This window comes from Diabrotica virgifera, chromosome 3, assembly GCF_917563875.1.
Source record: "Diabrotica virgifera virgifera chromosome 3, PGI_DIABVI_V3a".
Classification (NCBI taxonomy): domain Eukaryota; kingdom Metazoa; phylum Arthropoda; class Insecta; order Coleoptera; family Chrysomelidae; genus Diabrotica; species Diabrotica virgifera.
The window spans coordinates 123446410-123464086 of record NC_065445.1 but is presented as its reverse complement, the minus strand read 5'-3'; the positions used below and the strand labels follow the sequence as shown (position 1 = coordinate 123464086).

Genomic DNA, 17677 nt, shown 5'->3' with positions numbered 1-17677 from the left:
TACGTAAAATGACAAGAATCGGATATTGGTGTATAAAAACTATGATGCAAAAATCACGCCTTGTCCAAATTAATAAAGAAATGGAAGAATATAAAGTTGGTATTATAGGTTTCAGTAAAACACCGTGGAATGAAACGGGAGAACTCAACATGGCACGCGACCTGCTAATATACTCTGGTAAAACGGATGGACGCAGATGTGAAAATGGAGTAGGAAACATGTTTAGTAAAGCAACAAAAAACCCTCTCATGGAATGGAAACCAATTTCAGAGCGAATAATCACTGCAAAGATTAGGATCAAATTAAGAAAGGAAGCACTAAATTCAGTGCTATGCACAAACAGAACAAGCAACTGACGAAAAAAGAGACTTTTTACGAATGCCTTGAAACCATTAGAACAAATTAAAAGATCCGATATAAAAGTAGTAATGGGAGCCTTCTTCAATGCCAAGGTTGGCACTGACAGCACCAACCTAGGACACACTATGTAAAAGGATGGCACTGTACAGAAATAGCAACTGCGAGCGCTTCATTGAACTGTGTGGTAACCATGAACTAATCATTGGAGCAACTTTGTTCCCACATAAAACAATCCATAAAGTGTGATGGAAAACTCCAGACAACCGCACTTACAATCAAATCGACCACATCGCAATAAGTAAGCCATGGAGAATATCTCTCTCATATGTCAAATCATGGAGAGGCACAGATGCTGCCAATGATCACTACTTGATGATGACCAAGACTAAATTCAAGATATCTAAGAATCGGAAAAAATCGAACAGCCCTATATGAAAGAAGTTCAATGTTAAGAACCTACAAAACAACGAGAAGCAAATAGAATTCGTCCGAGAACTGAGAGCCCAAATATACGAAAGACAGGACACAAATTTAGAAACGATTAGCAATACCTACCCTTGTGGAAAAAAGTGAAAACATTTTAGGAGTAAATAACTGAACGAAAGAGTGAATCATCAGAGAAACGTGGAACAAAATAGAACGCCGCAAACATATAAATCTATACTACAATTACAATAGAGATGTACTAGAAATAAACAAACCAAGACAAGTTGAATGTTACGAGGAGAACTCCCAAATCATAATTTACAATGTACCGGGTGTCCCAACAAGAATGGCGCTCGGCCATATCTCAGGAACCGTTTATAGTACAGCTTTGGGAAAAAAAATTTTATAAGAAAAGTTACCTCGAGAAAAGCCTGGAAATTATTTTCATAATTGTAAGTCCACCGCTAGAGGGCGTAATTGAATATCAAAAATTAAAAAATCGAAATTTTACAAAATTTGCCTAATGAAAGGGCACTGGAAATCCGATTATCGTATTCATCATAAAATTCTGCGCATATTTTATTTCACAAGTTTAAGTCTACCTGTGCAAATAAGAGGTGGGGGTGAGTGGGAACCTTATTATGAAAAAATCGCTGTAAGTCCGGTTCTGCTTAATCGATTTTTACAAACTTGCTCTTGTTGAAAACAGCTCTTTTTCGTCAATATAATAGTTATAATTTGGAAACAGCCTATTACGTAATATGCCGGCTAGGAGGCGCTATTTATTTTCTTTTTAGAAATCTAGTTTTCTTTGGAAATTATTAAATACAAGTATGTATTTTTTTTCCTGTATTACAAAATTAGACCAAATTAGCAACAGAATACCGAAAACCGCATGTCTATAAATTTTTCTATCTCGAGATATCTTAAGAAACGTGTAAATTGTAAACATAACTGTTGCTGTCATATAAGTGGAAATATATAGAAGCAAGTAGTGTGCTATGGAAAAAAAAACAAAGAAACATTTTCCAGATGTCGCCGTATATAATAAATCAAAACAAAATATGAAAAACTCTACTACTGGGGTGACGTCTTTGAGGATATTTCATTGCATATATTCTAGCCGCAACATTTGCATTTCTTATGCATTTAAAGAATGTGGCTATCATGTCAAATGCTTCTTAGTTTGTAAGAATCATCTTGAATTTCACTCTGTATAAATTTTATATAAAATTTAATGGAAACAAACCACAACAAACCATCAATGAACAAATTTTTATGTTTTACTGATTTGACACATGATGACTTCTTGAAGTTAATACTTCTAATAGTTCTATTTTTTTCCATAACACACTACTTGTTTCCACTTTGACTTCCTTAACTTAGTTTACCGGTGACAATAACAGTTATGTATTTATCTTAGTTGGGAATAGGATAATTGATATTAAAATATAATGAAATAAAAATTAAAAATTTGTGTAGAAAATCTGACGTTTTTACATTTTCTACGATTCATCGAGAGAAAAGCAAATGCGCGGAAGCAAAAATTCATAAAAATTTACATATTAACGCTTTTTTTTTGGTATTATTTTAAGTATTAAAATTAGTGTAATATTTAAATAAAAATTAAATTAAACTGTTTAAAATATATTTATTTCGTTAAAATCATAATAATAGAAGTATAACTTCTTACTCGCGTACAAAGTACACACACTTTTTTTTTGTTATATTTTATAGTGTTATTTGTCTTATTGTTGTTTTGATTCATTATATACGGTGACATCTGGACAATGTTCCTTTGTTTTTTTTCCATAGCACACTACGTGCTTCTATATATTTCCACTTATATGACAGCAACAGTTATGTTTAAAATTTACACGTTTCTTAAGATATCTCGAAATAGAAAAAAGGTATAGACATGCGGTTTTCGGTATTCTGTTGCTATTTTGGTCTAATTTTGTAATACAGGAAAAAAATACATACTTGTATTTAATATTTTCCAAGGAAAACTAGATTTATAAAAAAATAAATAGCGCCTTCTAGCCGGCATATTACGTAATAGGCTGTTTCCAAATTATAACTATTACATTGACGAAAAAGAGCTGTTTTCAACAAGACCAAGTTTGTAAAAATCGATTAAGCAGAACCGGACTTAGAGCGATTATTTCATAACAAGGTTCCCACTCACCCCCACCTCTTATTTGCACAGGTAGACTTAAACTTGTGAAATAAAATATGCACAGAATTGTATGAAGAATGCGATGATTAGATTTCCAGTGCCCTTTCATTTGGCAAATTTTGTAAAATTTCGATTTTTTAATTTTTGATATTCAATTACGCCCTCTAGCGATGGACTCACAATTATGAAAATAATTTCCAGGCTTTTCTAGGGGCAACTTTTGTTATAAAATTTTTTTTTCTCAAAGCTGTAGTATAAACGGTTCCTGAGATATGGCCGAGAGCCATTCTTATTGGGACACCCGGTACATACATTGTAAATCCCAAATCATGATTTACAAAGTTTATACATTGTAAATCATGATTCGGGATTGCTCCTCGTAACATTCAACGTGTCTTGGTTTTTTTTTATTTCTAGTGCATCTTTATTGTGATTTTAGTATAGAACTACTAAATTCCAGAAGGAACGACTTCTCTGCTTCTCTTCCCTCGACTTCTATTTCAGCAAGTGTCTAAGTGCAGTCCCAGGTCTACCAGAAGATTGACAAAAGATAAATTTCAATGCCATCAAACATGTCATGTCATCAAAGAATGGAAAACGTGACTTAAGATACCACAAAAAGGGTAACAAAAGATATTGTGAAAACAGGAGAGGAATGACACTTTTGAAGACCATAAGTACATTAATAACAACAATTATAAACAACCGATAGACAAACAGTGTGGAACCAATGTTAAGAAAGGAACAAGCCGGATTCAGACCAAACCGATCATGCTTAGATCAAATTAACCCACTTAGAGTAGTAGTACAGTCGTTCAACTCTCCAATGTACCTATGCTTTGTGGACTTCAAAAGTGCCTTCGACACGCTCACATATATGTCCATATGTATATCATATTACGATATGAATACCGGAAGCAATAATAAATCTCACCAAAAAACTCCACAGTGATACAGACAGGACAGTTCTATACAACGACATAAAATCTGATCCGGCATAATATATTTGAATAGCTCTGCTAATCGGAGTAAAACAAGGATGTGTTTTTCCAACTTACTATTTAACATTGTACTGGACTCCGTACTACCCAAGGTAAACTCTAATAGAGGAATACTGGAGATTAACAAACAGACTGGATCTTCTGTGCCACTCCTATCGGAGATTGGAAATCATCAAGGCTATCCTGACCTTGTTTACAGCTGACCTAAAAAGTTCATTAGTGGTGCAGCCAAACCACTCTCTCAAATTCCGCAACCATGACATTCTTCTACAGCCTGGATTCCGTTTTCCTTCTATTTTTCCTTGCATTATATTTTAAAGTAATGCGTATTTATGTCCTCTCATCAGGTGACCCAAATATTCGATTACTTCTTCGTTTTATCGTTAACAAAATTTCTGGGTCTTTTCCTATCCTTCGTATTATTTCTAGTATGATACAATTGAACCAAAAGATAGCATAACCCAGACATCCAAAGTGAAAGTTATCATCCAACACCAAATTGTTCTATATGGTCCACATAATGTTCAGAAAAATGTCACACCATTTTGAGCGTCGGGTTTGAGAGGGAGAGGGGGGAGAAATCGGTAAATTCGTAGTTTTTTACGTTTTTCGTCAATATTTCTAAAACTATGCGGTTTAGCATGAACAACCTTCTATACAAAAATGTTCTACATTAAAGTTGAAATAAAAAAAGACTCTATGCATAATCCTTCTAAAATGGACGGCTCCAAAGTTACGGAGGTAGTAAAGTATAATTGGTCCAAAAAAGGCCTAACCCAAACATACAAATTAAAAGTTTACCTCCAACATCAAATTGTTCTATATGGTCCACATATTGTTCAGTAAAAAGTTAAACCATTTTGAGCGTCCGGTTTGGGGGGGGGGGGGGAGATGGGGGCGAAGTCGGTAAATTAGTAGTTTTTTTACGTTTTTCGTCAATATTTCTAAAACTATGCTTTAGCGTAAACAATGTTCTATACAAAAATGTTCTACATAAAATTTAAAACAAAAAAGGTCCTATACACAAGCCAGAACAAACCTGATATTAAACTCCCCCATATTTGTTATGTGTGAAAATTATAATTGTTTGGTAAACTATTGTGATATATTCAACTGTAGTATAAGTCAACTCGTCAGAATGGCTAAGTCTCATTTGAATTCTTAATTCACTTGGTAATTATCTTTTCTTTTTTTCTTTTATAGTTTATAGTTAATGTAAAATTGTCCTATAAATGGATACCTGTTGGACAATAAAGCTATTATTTATTTATTTATACATAATTGTTATAAAAATCAACAGTTCCAGAGTTACGGACGGTGAAAAGTGGATTTTTTCGATACTTTTTATATTATTTGGGCAAATGATTATGATTTTGGGTAGTGAGGTTGACGTTTCTTCAAGGGCTTATCACTAACATACCATCGGCCACTGAAATAGCAAATTTTATTTACAAAACACAATCCTGTTAAAGAAAATTTCTTTCATCAGTAATAATATTATAAATTGCCCAAAAAATATAAAAAGTATCGAAAACCTCCACTTTTCACCCTCCGTAACTCTGGAACCGTTGATTTTATAACAAATATGTATATGACCGTTTTTGTTTTAAATTTTATGTAGAACATTTTTGTATAGAACATTGTTTACGCTAAAGCATAGTTTTAGAAATATTGACGAAAAACGTAAAAAAAACTACTTACTAATTTACCTACTTTTCCCCCATCTGCCCCCCAAACCGGAAGCTCAAAATGGTGTAAAGTTTTACTGAACAATATGTGGACCATATAGAACAATTTGGTGTTGGAGGAAAACTTTTACTATGGATGTTTGGGTTAGGCCTTTTTTTGGACCAATTATACTATACTACCTCCGTAACTTTGGGACCGTCCATTTTAGAAGGATTATGCATAGGACCTTTTTTATTTTAAATTTAATGTAAAACATTTTTGTATACCATTTGTGGACCATATAGAACAATTTGGTGTTGGAGGATAACTTTCACTTTGGATGTCTGGGTTTGGGTCTAGTTATACCATACTATTCAAGGTTTGTGACTCTTTCAACCCAACTTATCTTAAGCATTCGACAGCATATCTCGAAACTTTTAATATTTTTTATGTTGTCTGTTTGAGATTCCTGTAAGATCTAGATTACGCTTATGATATAATATGCCTCTTAGCACATTTTAAATTAAGCTGTAAAATTTGCGAGCAATGTAGCTCGTACACGAAATAAATAAAAACCTAGAATTACATGGTGTCATTGTCGTTTACACACGCCGTATTACACAATACCATTATATTTTTACTTATATAAAATTATATTTTATTTCATTTATGTTCAATCCCACGCATAATATGGTCAATAAATATTGGGTGTTGTAAATTGTCTGTAATAAATTAATATATAGGTTCTTCAAAGAATTTAAAATGAGTTTAGAACTAATCGCTTTAACCTCAACAAAAATAAAAATAATTATAGAATAACAACTATTCCTATAAAAAAATGTTGACTTCTAATGTTGCTAGAACAATATTATCTTTTCAAAGCAGACATTTTTGTTACAAAGTCTATAATATGTACTTACGACTAGGTTTGGCGGGTTCAAAATAATCTCCTTGTGAGATCTGTTTAACCAGTCTTTTGAAGTTACTACCATCGAAGGGCATAGCTCCATACACCAATGTATAGAGTAATACCCCGAGTGACCAACAATCGACTTCGGGACCATGGTAGGGAGTTCCTTTGACTATTTCGGGAGAGGCATATAAAGGTGAACCACAGAAAGTATTCAGAAGTCTTTGATCGTCAAAAACGTTAGATAATCCAAAATCTGCAATCTGAAAACAAATATTTTAAATACATACTTGCAAACGTTACTTAAGAACATACTTAAAAACACTGAAATCTATAACATTAACACTTTGGTTTTTCAACAGCTTTTAGTCAGGGATCCCAGGCCTATTTTCACCATTTACTACTAACAAGCTTATTTTTCCGTGAGTAGCTTCATTTTGATGAGACGCTCAACTTTTTTCCTTACAATTTCCCTATGTGGTAGATAACAAAGATAGCAGGGATAGTCCAGTCGGGTTAGACGAATAACAGACCTAACCTTGCATGTCGAGCTGCCCCAAATTTTATTTTTCTAATCTTTAGGGAAGGTCAATAGTAGTGTAAATTTAAAATCTCGATTTAAAATACAGGACTTGTGCGCAGTCGGTTCAGTTCGGCTATTCCTATTCCGTTCCGCGGAACCTTAAGTTCGTTTTACGGCTACTGCTAGCGTAAATTTGTCGCCCGTGGAGCCTTAGCCTTACCCGTCATTTTGATTTTAAACGGGAACCGTTTTTGCTCAATATCTCCGCCATTTTCAACTTCTCGACAAAAAGTATGAGGACTAAAATTGTTGAAAATGTGATTTTCTATAATTTCTTCGATTACATTTTTTTTCGTGCGTTTTTTCAGAGTTATGGAGTTAACGAAATAATTCAATAATTATGCTCTAACTGTCAGTACTTTGCCCCATAACTCTGAAAATATCGACCGCACGAAAAAAATTGTAATGAAAGAAATTGTAGAAAATCATATTTTCAACCATTTTAGTTCTTATACTTTTTGTCGAGAAGTTGAAAATGGCGGAGATATTGAGCAAAAATGATTCACTTTTAAAATCAAAATGACGGCTAACGCAACAGCCGAATTCAGTCGAGATTTTAAATTTACACTACTATTGACCCTCCATACAGATTAGAAAAATAAAATTTGGGACAGCTCGGCATGCAAGGTTAGGCCTGTTATTCGTCTAACCCGACTGGACTATCCCGGCTATCTTTGTTATCTACCACATATGGAAATTGTTGTAAGGAAAAAAGTTAAGCGTCTCCTCAAAATGAAGCTAGTCACGAAAAAATAGCTAGTTAGTAGTATATATAGATATAATGGATTTCTACGGTTGTCGCCGCCTCTCCATACTCAGCTTCCAATTTTTTCTATCATAACACATATCTTCATCTAATTGCCTCGAATCCATTGCCTCCTGAATATTGTCCCTCCAGCTTCTCTGTGGTCGTCCTCTTTTTCTTCTCTCCGGTGAGACCCACTCTAATATTTTTCTCGGCCAGCGAGTCTCATTCATTCTCTTAACGTGACCGAACCATGTCAGCTGTCTCTTTTCAATATCGTCTATTATAGTTTTTTCCACCTTCATACGTTCTCTAATTGTTTCATTTCTTACATGCTCTAATCTCGAAACCTGACAACTTCTCCCCAAAAAGTCCATTTCTGTACTAATAGTAGCTTCTTTTTATTTCTTGCACTTACGTCCCAAACTTCTGCACCGTAGATTGTAGCGCTCTTCATTATACTTTCATATATTCTTCTCTTTGTTTCCTGCCTGATATCTTTGTCCCATAAAATTGAATTGAGGGATCTAGTGATGCTTCTACCTTTATTGATCCTGTGTTGTATTTCATCTTCACTATTTCCTCGTTTGTTAAATATAGCTCCCAAATATTTGCATTTTTTCACACCAACAATATGTCCTTGTTCCAATGGTAGGTTTTCAATGTCTTCGTTTCCCACTATGAAGTATTCTGACTTAGTAGTTAGTAGTAAATGGTGAAAATAGACCTAAGATCCCTGACTATTTATGTCTTAATAATTCTACGAGATAGAATAGGCCTTGCTGCTAATGTTTAACTAAAATATCCAGTGACTATAATAAATATTTCTAAGCAACAGAAACAAAAAAAAAAATTTATGATCTGATCTTACGTTACACAGTTATCATCGGATGGATTAAATATTTTCTAACATTTTTAAGAAACATAATAATTCTTCCCCTTTTTACATGCAATTCAGCTTGTTCATTGGCGGATTGATACATCTATGGATGGTTGTCACTATGTCACTATAGGTCTGCCAATGCTTCTTCTACCGATGATTATCTCTTGTTATTTTGACCACACGTATCTACCCCCCCCTCCCTGCTTATATGGTTATTCCACTGGTTCCATGGTTTATACACTGTACATTACATTTTTTCTTCGAATGTCTTTACTTCTCTTTCGATCTTTCAGCGTATTCTTGTTTCTGATTCATACGTCATTATTGGTCCTACACTGGCTTTATAAATTCTTGATTTCATCTCAGTGTTAATATGGTTAATATGATCGGTTTGTACTTGTATTCATTCCTCACTTCTTTGTCCAGGTCTCCGTAGCTGGACAATGTAATTCCAAGGTATTTTATTGCCATTACATGTTCAATACTGATGCCATCAATTTCTATTTTTCGTCTCATTGGTTCTTTACTGATTACTATTGTTTTAGTTTTCTGAGATTAAATTGTCATTGAATTATTTTGCTTTTATGTTAAATCTGTGGACTAATCTTTGCAGACTATTTTCATCTTGGACTATCAATATCGCGACGTCTGCGTAACAGAGTATTTTTAATTCTTTGTTTCCCTTTCTCTATCCTCTTCATTTGTTGACGCTTTTGATGATTTCATCCATGATTAAATTAATGAGCACAGGGCTCAATGAGTCTCCCTGTCTTATTTCGCTACCTATGTCTATAGGTTCTGTAAGTTGTTCATCTATACTGACTTCCAATTTGTTGTTTTGGTAGGTTTTCAATAATTTTTATGATATCTGGGGGAACTTCTCTATTAAGGCAAGCGTCCACAGACCCGCATCGTACGCATCGCACGCAACGGATTTTAGTTTGCCTTGTACAAAAACTTATGTAACTGCGTCCACTGATCCGCATCGTACGGATCGCATCATCGGTAATGCCGAAGGGTTGCTTCAAAAGGCAATTTTTGCGATGCGTGCCGATGAATCATTCGGAATGCCGACCAGTGGACGCACCCCACGCACTCTGTTCGAAACTTGGCCCAGTGGGAACTAATCTACGACTAATTTGCATTTGACGATCGTCTTCTTCGTGATGAAACAAGTAAACTCAGTTTCAACTTTTATTTTATATATAGGTATATTCAGGTAAAAATATTACAGCCCATGAATAGTTAATTATGGGGATTAAAATATCATAAATATTACTCATTTTTCATGTTTATTGGTCTTTTTTAAGATATCTTAAGTATCCAACTATGAAAATTATTCTCGTTAAAAAACAACACATTTTTCTATCTTGAATGCAATAAACTTTTTAAAAAATATTAGACTTGTTAATGATGTTCCTGAGAGAAGTGTAAAATTGATGCAAGACATTTCTTTGTCCCTCACTAAAGATGAAAAAGCAAGCAAAGTGTGTTAAAGTACAGTTTAAAAACACAGAAAGTATTTTACCGATTTCAGAAAGGCAACTTTAATTAATATTTAAAGAAACTTTTACTGATGTAGTTACTATTTTCCATTTAAATCAAATTGTAACAGCTTTGTGTATTCCTTTATATCTAAATGTATAATTAGTTAGAAAATGGGTGCTACTATGCGGTCTACCGTCGTGTTTCTGCTATAGCTTGCGGTCTACCGAGAGAATTGGTGTATAAGCTGTAATATTACTATGCCGATAAAGAGTGTTTACAAATCATTTTTGAATGTATTTTTTTAAAATATGTAGAGTTTGTGTAAGGTTTTATAGGTCTAAAGTTAATAATTTTCGAAATATTTAAAATGACATAATATGAGAGTTTTACCAGTATAGTGTCATTTTTAAATAATTTAATATCTTTGACATAGGTGTATCAATATAATATACAACGCACTATTTGCAAATACAATTTTTTTAAATGGACACCCTGTATATTAGTATTGAATTTTGTAGTAAATATTACAGGCTTTCTTTTGATATCAGGTTGTATGTACCTAGTATGTTTCATTTTGTAGATATTTAAAAAAGAACTATATATTTTACGTTTTTGAGGATTTCTTATTACTAAACAGATACATTAAAATATCATATTTTACCATACTAATAAATATAGTTAATATGCATAAATTAATTATTAAATTAAATAAACAACCAATTTTATAGTCTATCTTAGTAATTTTTCTACCCTAGCAGGTAATGGCATTCGTAATCCGATCGCTGCCGATACAGTGGACGCAGTATGAAAAATTAATCCGATGCGTACGATGCGGACCTGTGGACGCTTCCCTTTATACAGAAGATGGATTACATCTTTAAGTCTTACTCTGTCAAATGCTTTCTTCAAGTCAGTTAGGCATAGAAATGATGATCTATTATGCTCTAGTGATTTCTCAGTAATTTGCTTTATGAAATATTGCATCTGTACACGATCTTGCAGCACGAAAACCCTGTTGTTCATCTGCTAAACTTATCCTCCGATTCGTTAGTTCTTGTAGAATTTTAGTTGTAAGTTTTAGGGTAGTATTTAACAAGTTAACACCTCTATTCTGAAAAACCCTGTTGTTCATCTACTAAACTTACCCTCCGATTCATTAGTTCTTGTAGAATTTTAGTTATAAGTTTCAGGGTAGTATTTAAGAAGTTAATACCTCTGTAGTTCTCTGGCTGCTATTAATCTCCTTTTTGAATAGTAGAACGAGAGAACATTCTCTATTCTTCCGGTATTTTACTGTGTCTTATAATTTTGTTAAATAATGTTGTTAATTTTTCTGTCACTGCTGCTTCACAATATTTCAGTAATTCGTTTGGTATTCCGTCTATACTTGCAGCTTTTCTGTTCTTCAGTTTTTCAAGTATTTTTTGAACTTCCTGTGTACTTATATTAACTTCTTTAGTTGTGTGTAAACATCAGAACTGGAAACAATGAAGGCAGAAATAATTTTATTCCAAAGTGCATTCCACCCTGTATACATTTCAAACCAAGTGTGAATACCCACGCTCGGTTGTATAGTCACTTTTAGTTAATGTCGAAATTACAAGAATCAGAATCAATTACTAATGTACTAGGGCAGTCCGATAAGTACTTAGCCTCTCCGCCCGATGGCGCCACTATCGCAAATGAAGTATACTGTCAATTAATGCGTTCTGGTAGACGGCTAATGTCAAAATTTCAGCCAACTCGAAATTATAGTATTGTTGTGATTGCGTGTGAAAGTCAGCGTGACCGCGGATTTTAATAAAATGGAAAAAGAGCAATATCGGTCGGTGATTCGATTCTTGTTTTTGGAAGGGAAATCACGCAGCGAAATCAAAGAGCGTTGGATGCTGTGTACGGTGACTCTTCTCCTTTGATGGCAACTGTCGGAAATTGGTTTAATGAGTTTCAACGTGGACGAACGTCGGTTATTGATGAGCCACGCGTAGGTGCACCGAAAATGGCTACCACATAACCAATAACGTGACAAAAATCCACGATCTTGTATTGTAGGCCGCTGACTGAAGGTGCGCGAGATAGCTGACACAGCAGGCATCTCAAAAGACCGCGTAGGTCATATCCTGCATGAAATTTTGGGCATGAGAAAGCTTTCGGCGCGATGGGTGCCGCGTTTGCTCACTTCGGACAATAAGCGCAACCGTGAGACCACTTCAAAGCCGTGTTTGACGCTATTTAAGTGTGATCCAAAGGAGTTTTTACGTCGTTTCATAACCGTATACACCAGAAACCAAGGAACAGTCGAAAGAGTGGACAGCACCCGGTGAACGTGCCCCGAAGAAGGCGAAGACTGTCCAATCGGCCGAAAAGGTGATGGCCAGCATTTTCTGAGATTCACAAGGTGTGATCTACATCGACTACTTGGAAAAGATCAAAACGATCAGAGAGCCCTATTATACCGAGTTATTGGGCCGATTTGACGCCGAAATGAAGAAAAAACGACCTTATTTGGTAAAGAAAAAAGTGCTCTTCCACCACGACAGCGCACCGGCTCACACCTAAGCTGTCGCCGTGGCTAAATTGGTCGAATTGGGCTACGAACTGTTGCCCCATTCATCGTATTCTCCAGATTTGGCCCCGTGCGACTACTATTGTTTCCAAACTTGAAAAAGACACTCGCTGGGCAGAAATTTAAGTCGAATGAGAACGCCGCCACGGAAGCCTATTTTGAAGACCTCGAAAAAAAAGGTATTTTTCAGACAGGTTAAAGAAGTTGGCGCATCGTTGAGTCAAGTGTATCCAGCTAAAAGGAGACTACGTACAGAAATAAATTGCCACTTCTAAAATTTTCCTTTTTCTTTTGTAGGCTAAGTACTTATCGAACTCTAGTTTATTTTTTAACCAAGAGGAGTAAACTAAAAAGACAGATTCAGACCCAAGAAGTCACTAGAAATATCACCAACTACCTACATCTTCTTTTTTGGTTGATCATGTCGGCTCTCAACGGTAATCCATAAAATATTAGGTATATTATATTAATAAGTCGCTAAAGAGTTCTAAAAACCACTGCTTTTTATATAAAAGCAGACTGGAAAACTAAAAATTAAAGGAATAACACAGAAAAATAAGGATATAAGTTAATTAACTTATGAAATGTCAATACTGTCAAAATTTGATAAATATCATTAGTGTCAAAATTTTATAACAGTGGAGTAAACTTGCCTGAGATTGGACCAATTACAAACAAGCATTACAGCGCGGTAAATTTGAATCACTCCTCTTGGTTTAAAAACAAATCATAGTTGCTCATAATACTGCAATATACTCATAATAATAATACATAAAACATAATTGTCACTAGGAATTTGGATCAGCGGGCGATTATGATATAACTTATTTGTGTCTTACCTTGGCATTATTGTTTTCGTCGAGTAAAATGTTTTCTAACTTGAGATCTCGATGACAAATCTTGTGCTTGTGGCAGTAGTAACAAGCAGTGGCTATTTGTCTAAATATTCTTCTGGCTTCGTCTTCGTCTAGCACCTTACGGTCCGATAAATAATCGTATAATTCACCGCCAGCGGCATATTCCATGACTAGAACCATCTTCTCCCTATTTTCAAAGACTAAAACAACAAAATATCAACATTAAATAAAATTAAAACAATTTTAATAAAAGGAATCCGCAACACTCCTTATGGAAAAGTGGTCCAGGTCAAATTTAACGAAACTTGGGTCAATGATAGTTCTCAGTGAGTAGATTAAAAAAGTCCATGGCACCTAGGTCTGAAAAACTATTATTCTCGAGCTACAGCTTTCTGAAATTCTTAAATTCAGGTACTCGGTTTACGTTAAGTGCACTAATTCACGGTCAAGTGAATGAAAATATCTATTATTGAAAGAAGAGAGACTAATTTTCTTCATGCATATTTGCGTGTTGCATATAAATTCGTGGTTAAAAATAGATGCATCGTATTTTAGTCTTCAGAAAACCTCCGAAAAGTAATAAGAAAACTGAAGGAGTGCGATAGAAAATGTGATGCTACAGCGACATAAGAATTATCATGTTTTCATGAATGGGTCAGAATTATCCAATACCGGCATAGCTGCAGTTCAGCCTTATCTTTAGAAAACTACTGAACAACGGCGGACTTTGGGGGGAATAGGGCAATTCCCCCCGTAACACGGTCCAGAATTAAAGAAAAAATTGTTGAAACATAAAAATATATTAGCTGACATGAAACTTACTAGAGACAGAAAAATTTAAGCATATTAACTCGACAGTTAGGAAAATTAAATGAACTTATTCCACGTATTATTATCTATGTCTTGTAGTTTGGGTTTATCTATTTTATGTATTTAAGGGTTGGTGTTTTATTGTAAATCGACCCCTCTCCAAAGGCAAATGTTCCGCCACTGCTACTGAAGCGCCTTCAGAAAATTGAGGAACAACTACAATAAGTGCTGCTAGAGCAGAACAAGACATCTCACATTTTCACGCATGCAGAATACAGTGCCTCTAAAAATCATTAGATATGCCGGCGAAGCATAGTCCAGGGCGCACCTGTTTTGAGATGGACGTTGAGAGGTGACTCAAATTTTTTTGCAGAAATTGCTTGAGAATAACTCAAATAATAATATTTGAGTTATCCTTTCACTCAAAATGGTCCGGAACATTGTTTAAATAATCAAAATGTCAAAATATGAAGGAAAAATTCGATTTTTTTATTGGTTTTTTGAGTATAACTTTAAAACTATTCATTTCTGAGAAAAGTTGTACTGACGTAAAAGTTGCGTAATTAAATTTCCTACAATATAGAATTGGTTAAAAATTTAAAAAATAGTCAGCCTTGTTGCAAAATAGCAATAATTGCGAAAAAAAACATACAAAATCAAGTATTCGCATTTTACGTTTTTCAACCATTTATGCTACACTTAGGACCTTCATATTTTACCCAAAGAAACTTTATGATATAGTAAAACAACACTGTAAATTTGATTAAGATCGATTTAAAAGATTTTGCAAAATAAATTTTGCAATCCAGCTTTCGCAAAAAATTCATTTTTTTTTAATATTGCAGGACTTAAAATAAAGCAGATAGCAAGTTGAGTTTTTTTTGCTTATAGAAGTGTACTGTATCTTTCATTTGCAATTTGCAAAATTAAAATCGATTAATTACCACGGCGTCAGGAAATTTTTTAAATAAACATTAATTTTTGGTGCTACGCGCAGGACAGCGGTGTTTGATTCTTCTTCTTCTTCTTTAAGTACCGTGCCCAAATTTTTAGGCGTGGGTAGCTTCCATAACAATTTGCCGATATCGTTCTCGATCTTGTGCGGCATGTAACAATTGATCTGCTGATAAGCCAGTCCATTGACGAAGGTTTCGGAGCCATGAATATTTCTTTCAACCAATTCCTCTTTTTCCGTCGATCTTTCCATTGAGTATTAACTGCAGCATCCTGTATCTGCTACCTCTCATTATATGCCCCAGATATTCAAGTTTTCTCTTTTTTATCATCTTCATTAAGTCACCTTCGCCTTGACCTACTCTGTTTAAGACTTCTCTGTTTGAAATGCGTTGAACCCAAGATATTCTGAGCATTCTACGATACGACCACATCTCAAAGGCTTCTAATTTGTTCATCATGTTAACCTTCATGATCCAGGTTTCACATCCATATAGTAATACAGGATACACATAACATTTTAGGAACTTGATTCTTAGTTGTAAGTTCAGCTGAGAGTTGCTCAGAATAGATCTAAGTTTCATAAATGCTCCTCTTGCAATTTCTATACGAGTTTTAATTTCTTCATCCGGATTTAGTGTCTCGTTTATCCAACATCCTAGGTATTTAAAATGGTTAACTTTTGTTATTGATTCATCATTGACAATTAGTTGCATAGGGCCGACGTCTTGTTTACTAACCACAAGTAACTTTGTCTTTGTTGCATTTATGTTAAGTCCGTTATTGGAGCATTCTCTAGTGACTCGATCTATAAGGAATTGAAGATCTTCGATATTTTCAGCCATGATCGCGGTGTCGTCTGCATATCTGATGTGTTTGATTCACACAAGTTGATTTCCACCAAAATTTATTCCAAACTTTATCTAATATATTATGTTCTTACTCTATATTTTTTTGTATATTAATATTTTAATTCCACAAAAATCAAACTAATTTTATTATTGTTTGTGAAATATTGTTTAAACAATTGCATATGTTTAAAAATAATAAACTTTTATTCTCTAAGTTAAAATATATATGAACAAAGAAAGTTTTTGCTAAAAAAAGTGTTATTTCAAAGGATAGGGTATGTGTTTTTATTTTGTAATAAACAAATTTATTTATTTATATCGAAATGTAATAAAAATTAAAATGTATCAATCATTATCAAAGGTCATTGGAATGCCCAATCAGAGCAAACTATCCGCTGTCCTGCGCGTAGCACCAATAATTAATGTTTATTTAAAAAAATCCTGACGCCGTGGTAGTTAATCGATTTTAATTTTGCAAATTGCAAATGGAAGGTACAGTACACTTCTATACGCAAAAAAAATCAACTTGCTATCTGCTTTATTTTTAGTCCTGTAACATTTTGAAAAAATTAATTTTTTTTGCGAAAGCTGGATTGCAAAATTTATTTTGCAAAATCTATTAAACAAAAAGTATTGTTTTACTGTATCATAAAGTTTTTCTGGGTGAAATATGAAGGTCTTATGTGTAGCATAAATGGTTGAAAAACGTAAAATGCGAATACTTGTTTTTGTATGTTTTTTTTTTTCGCAATGATTGCTATTTTGCAACAAGGGTGACTACTTTTTAAATTTTTAACCAATTCTATGTTATAGGAAATTTAATTACGCAATTTTTATGTCCGTACAACTTTTCTCGGAAATGAATATCGGAAATGAATACTTTTTCCTTCATTTTTTGACATTTTAATTATTTAAACAATGTTCCGGACCTTTTTGGGAGGGAGGATAACTCAAATATTATTATTTGAGTTATAAGTTATATTCAAGCAATTTCTGCAAAAAAATATGAGTCACCTATCAACGTCCAAATGTACTAATATTTTTACAGATGCGCCCTGGTCTAGCACTAGTTTTTGCAAATAGCTTAGATGATGTGCAAAGAATAATCTCCAGCATATCGGATATGAGTAGAGAAAATAGACTTGATCTCAAAAAAAAAACAAAGTACATACATGGTAGTAGGTAAACGAGAAATATTAATATGTAATTACAATCTTCTATGGAAAAATCGGGTTTATGTCATCTTCCGACTATCTGTGCGTTAAGATTTTGCTGATTTCGGTTATCTGCATCATATGTCGTGTTAACTAACGACCTATCAGGATACTTCAGTAGCAATGGCGGAACATTTGTTTTGGGGAAGGGGGGCGACTTCCAATAAAACACCAACCCCAAA

The 17677-nt window shown here is 34.1% G+C and overlaps 1 protein-coding gene across 1 annotated transcript in view; it reads right to left on the bottom strand.

Annotated features, from left to right (window-relative positions):
• Positions 1-17677, bottom strand: part of LOC114343977 (uncharacterized) — a 215653-nt gene that overhangs the window by 97061 nt on the left and 100915 nt on the right. The window contains exons 4-5 of the mRNA XM_050645488.1: positions 13649-13866; positions 6555-6807 (exon numbers count right to left, since the gene is read on the bottom strand). Of these exons, the coding sequence (XP_050501445.1) occupies positions 6555-6807; positions 13649-13866 (471 nt within the window). The remainder of the gene's footprint in view (positions 1-6554; positions 6808-13648; positions 13867-17677) is intronic.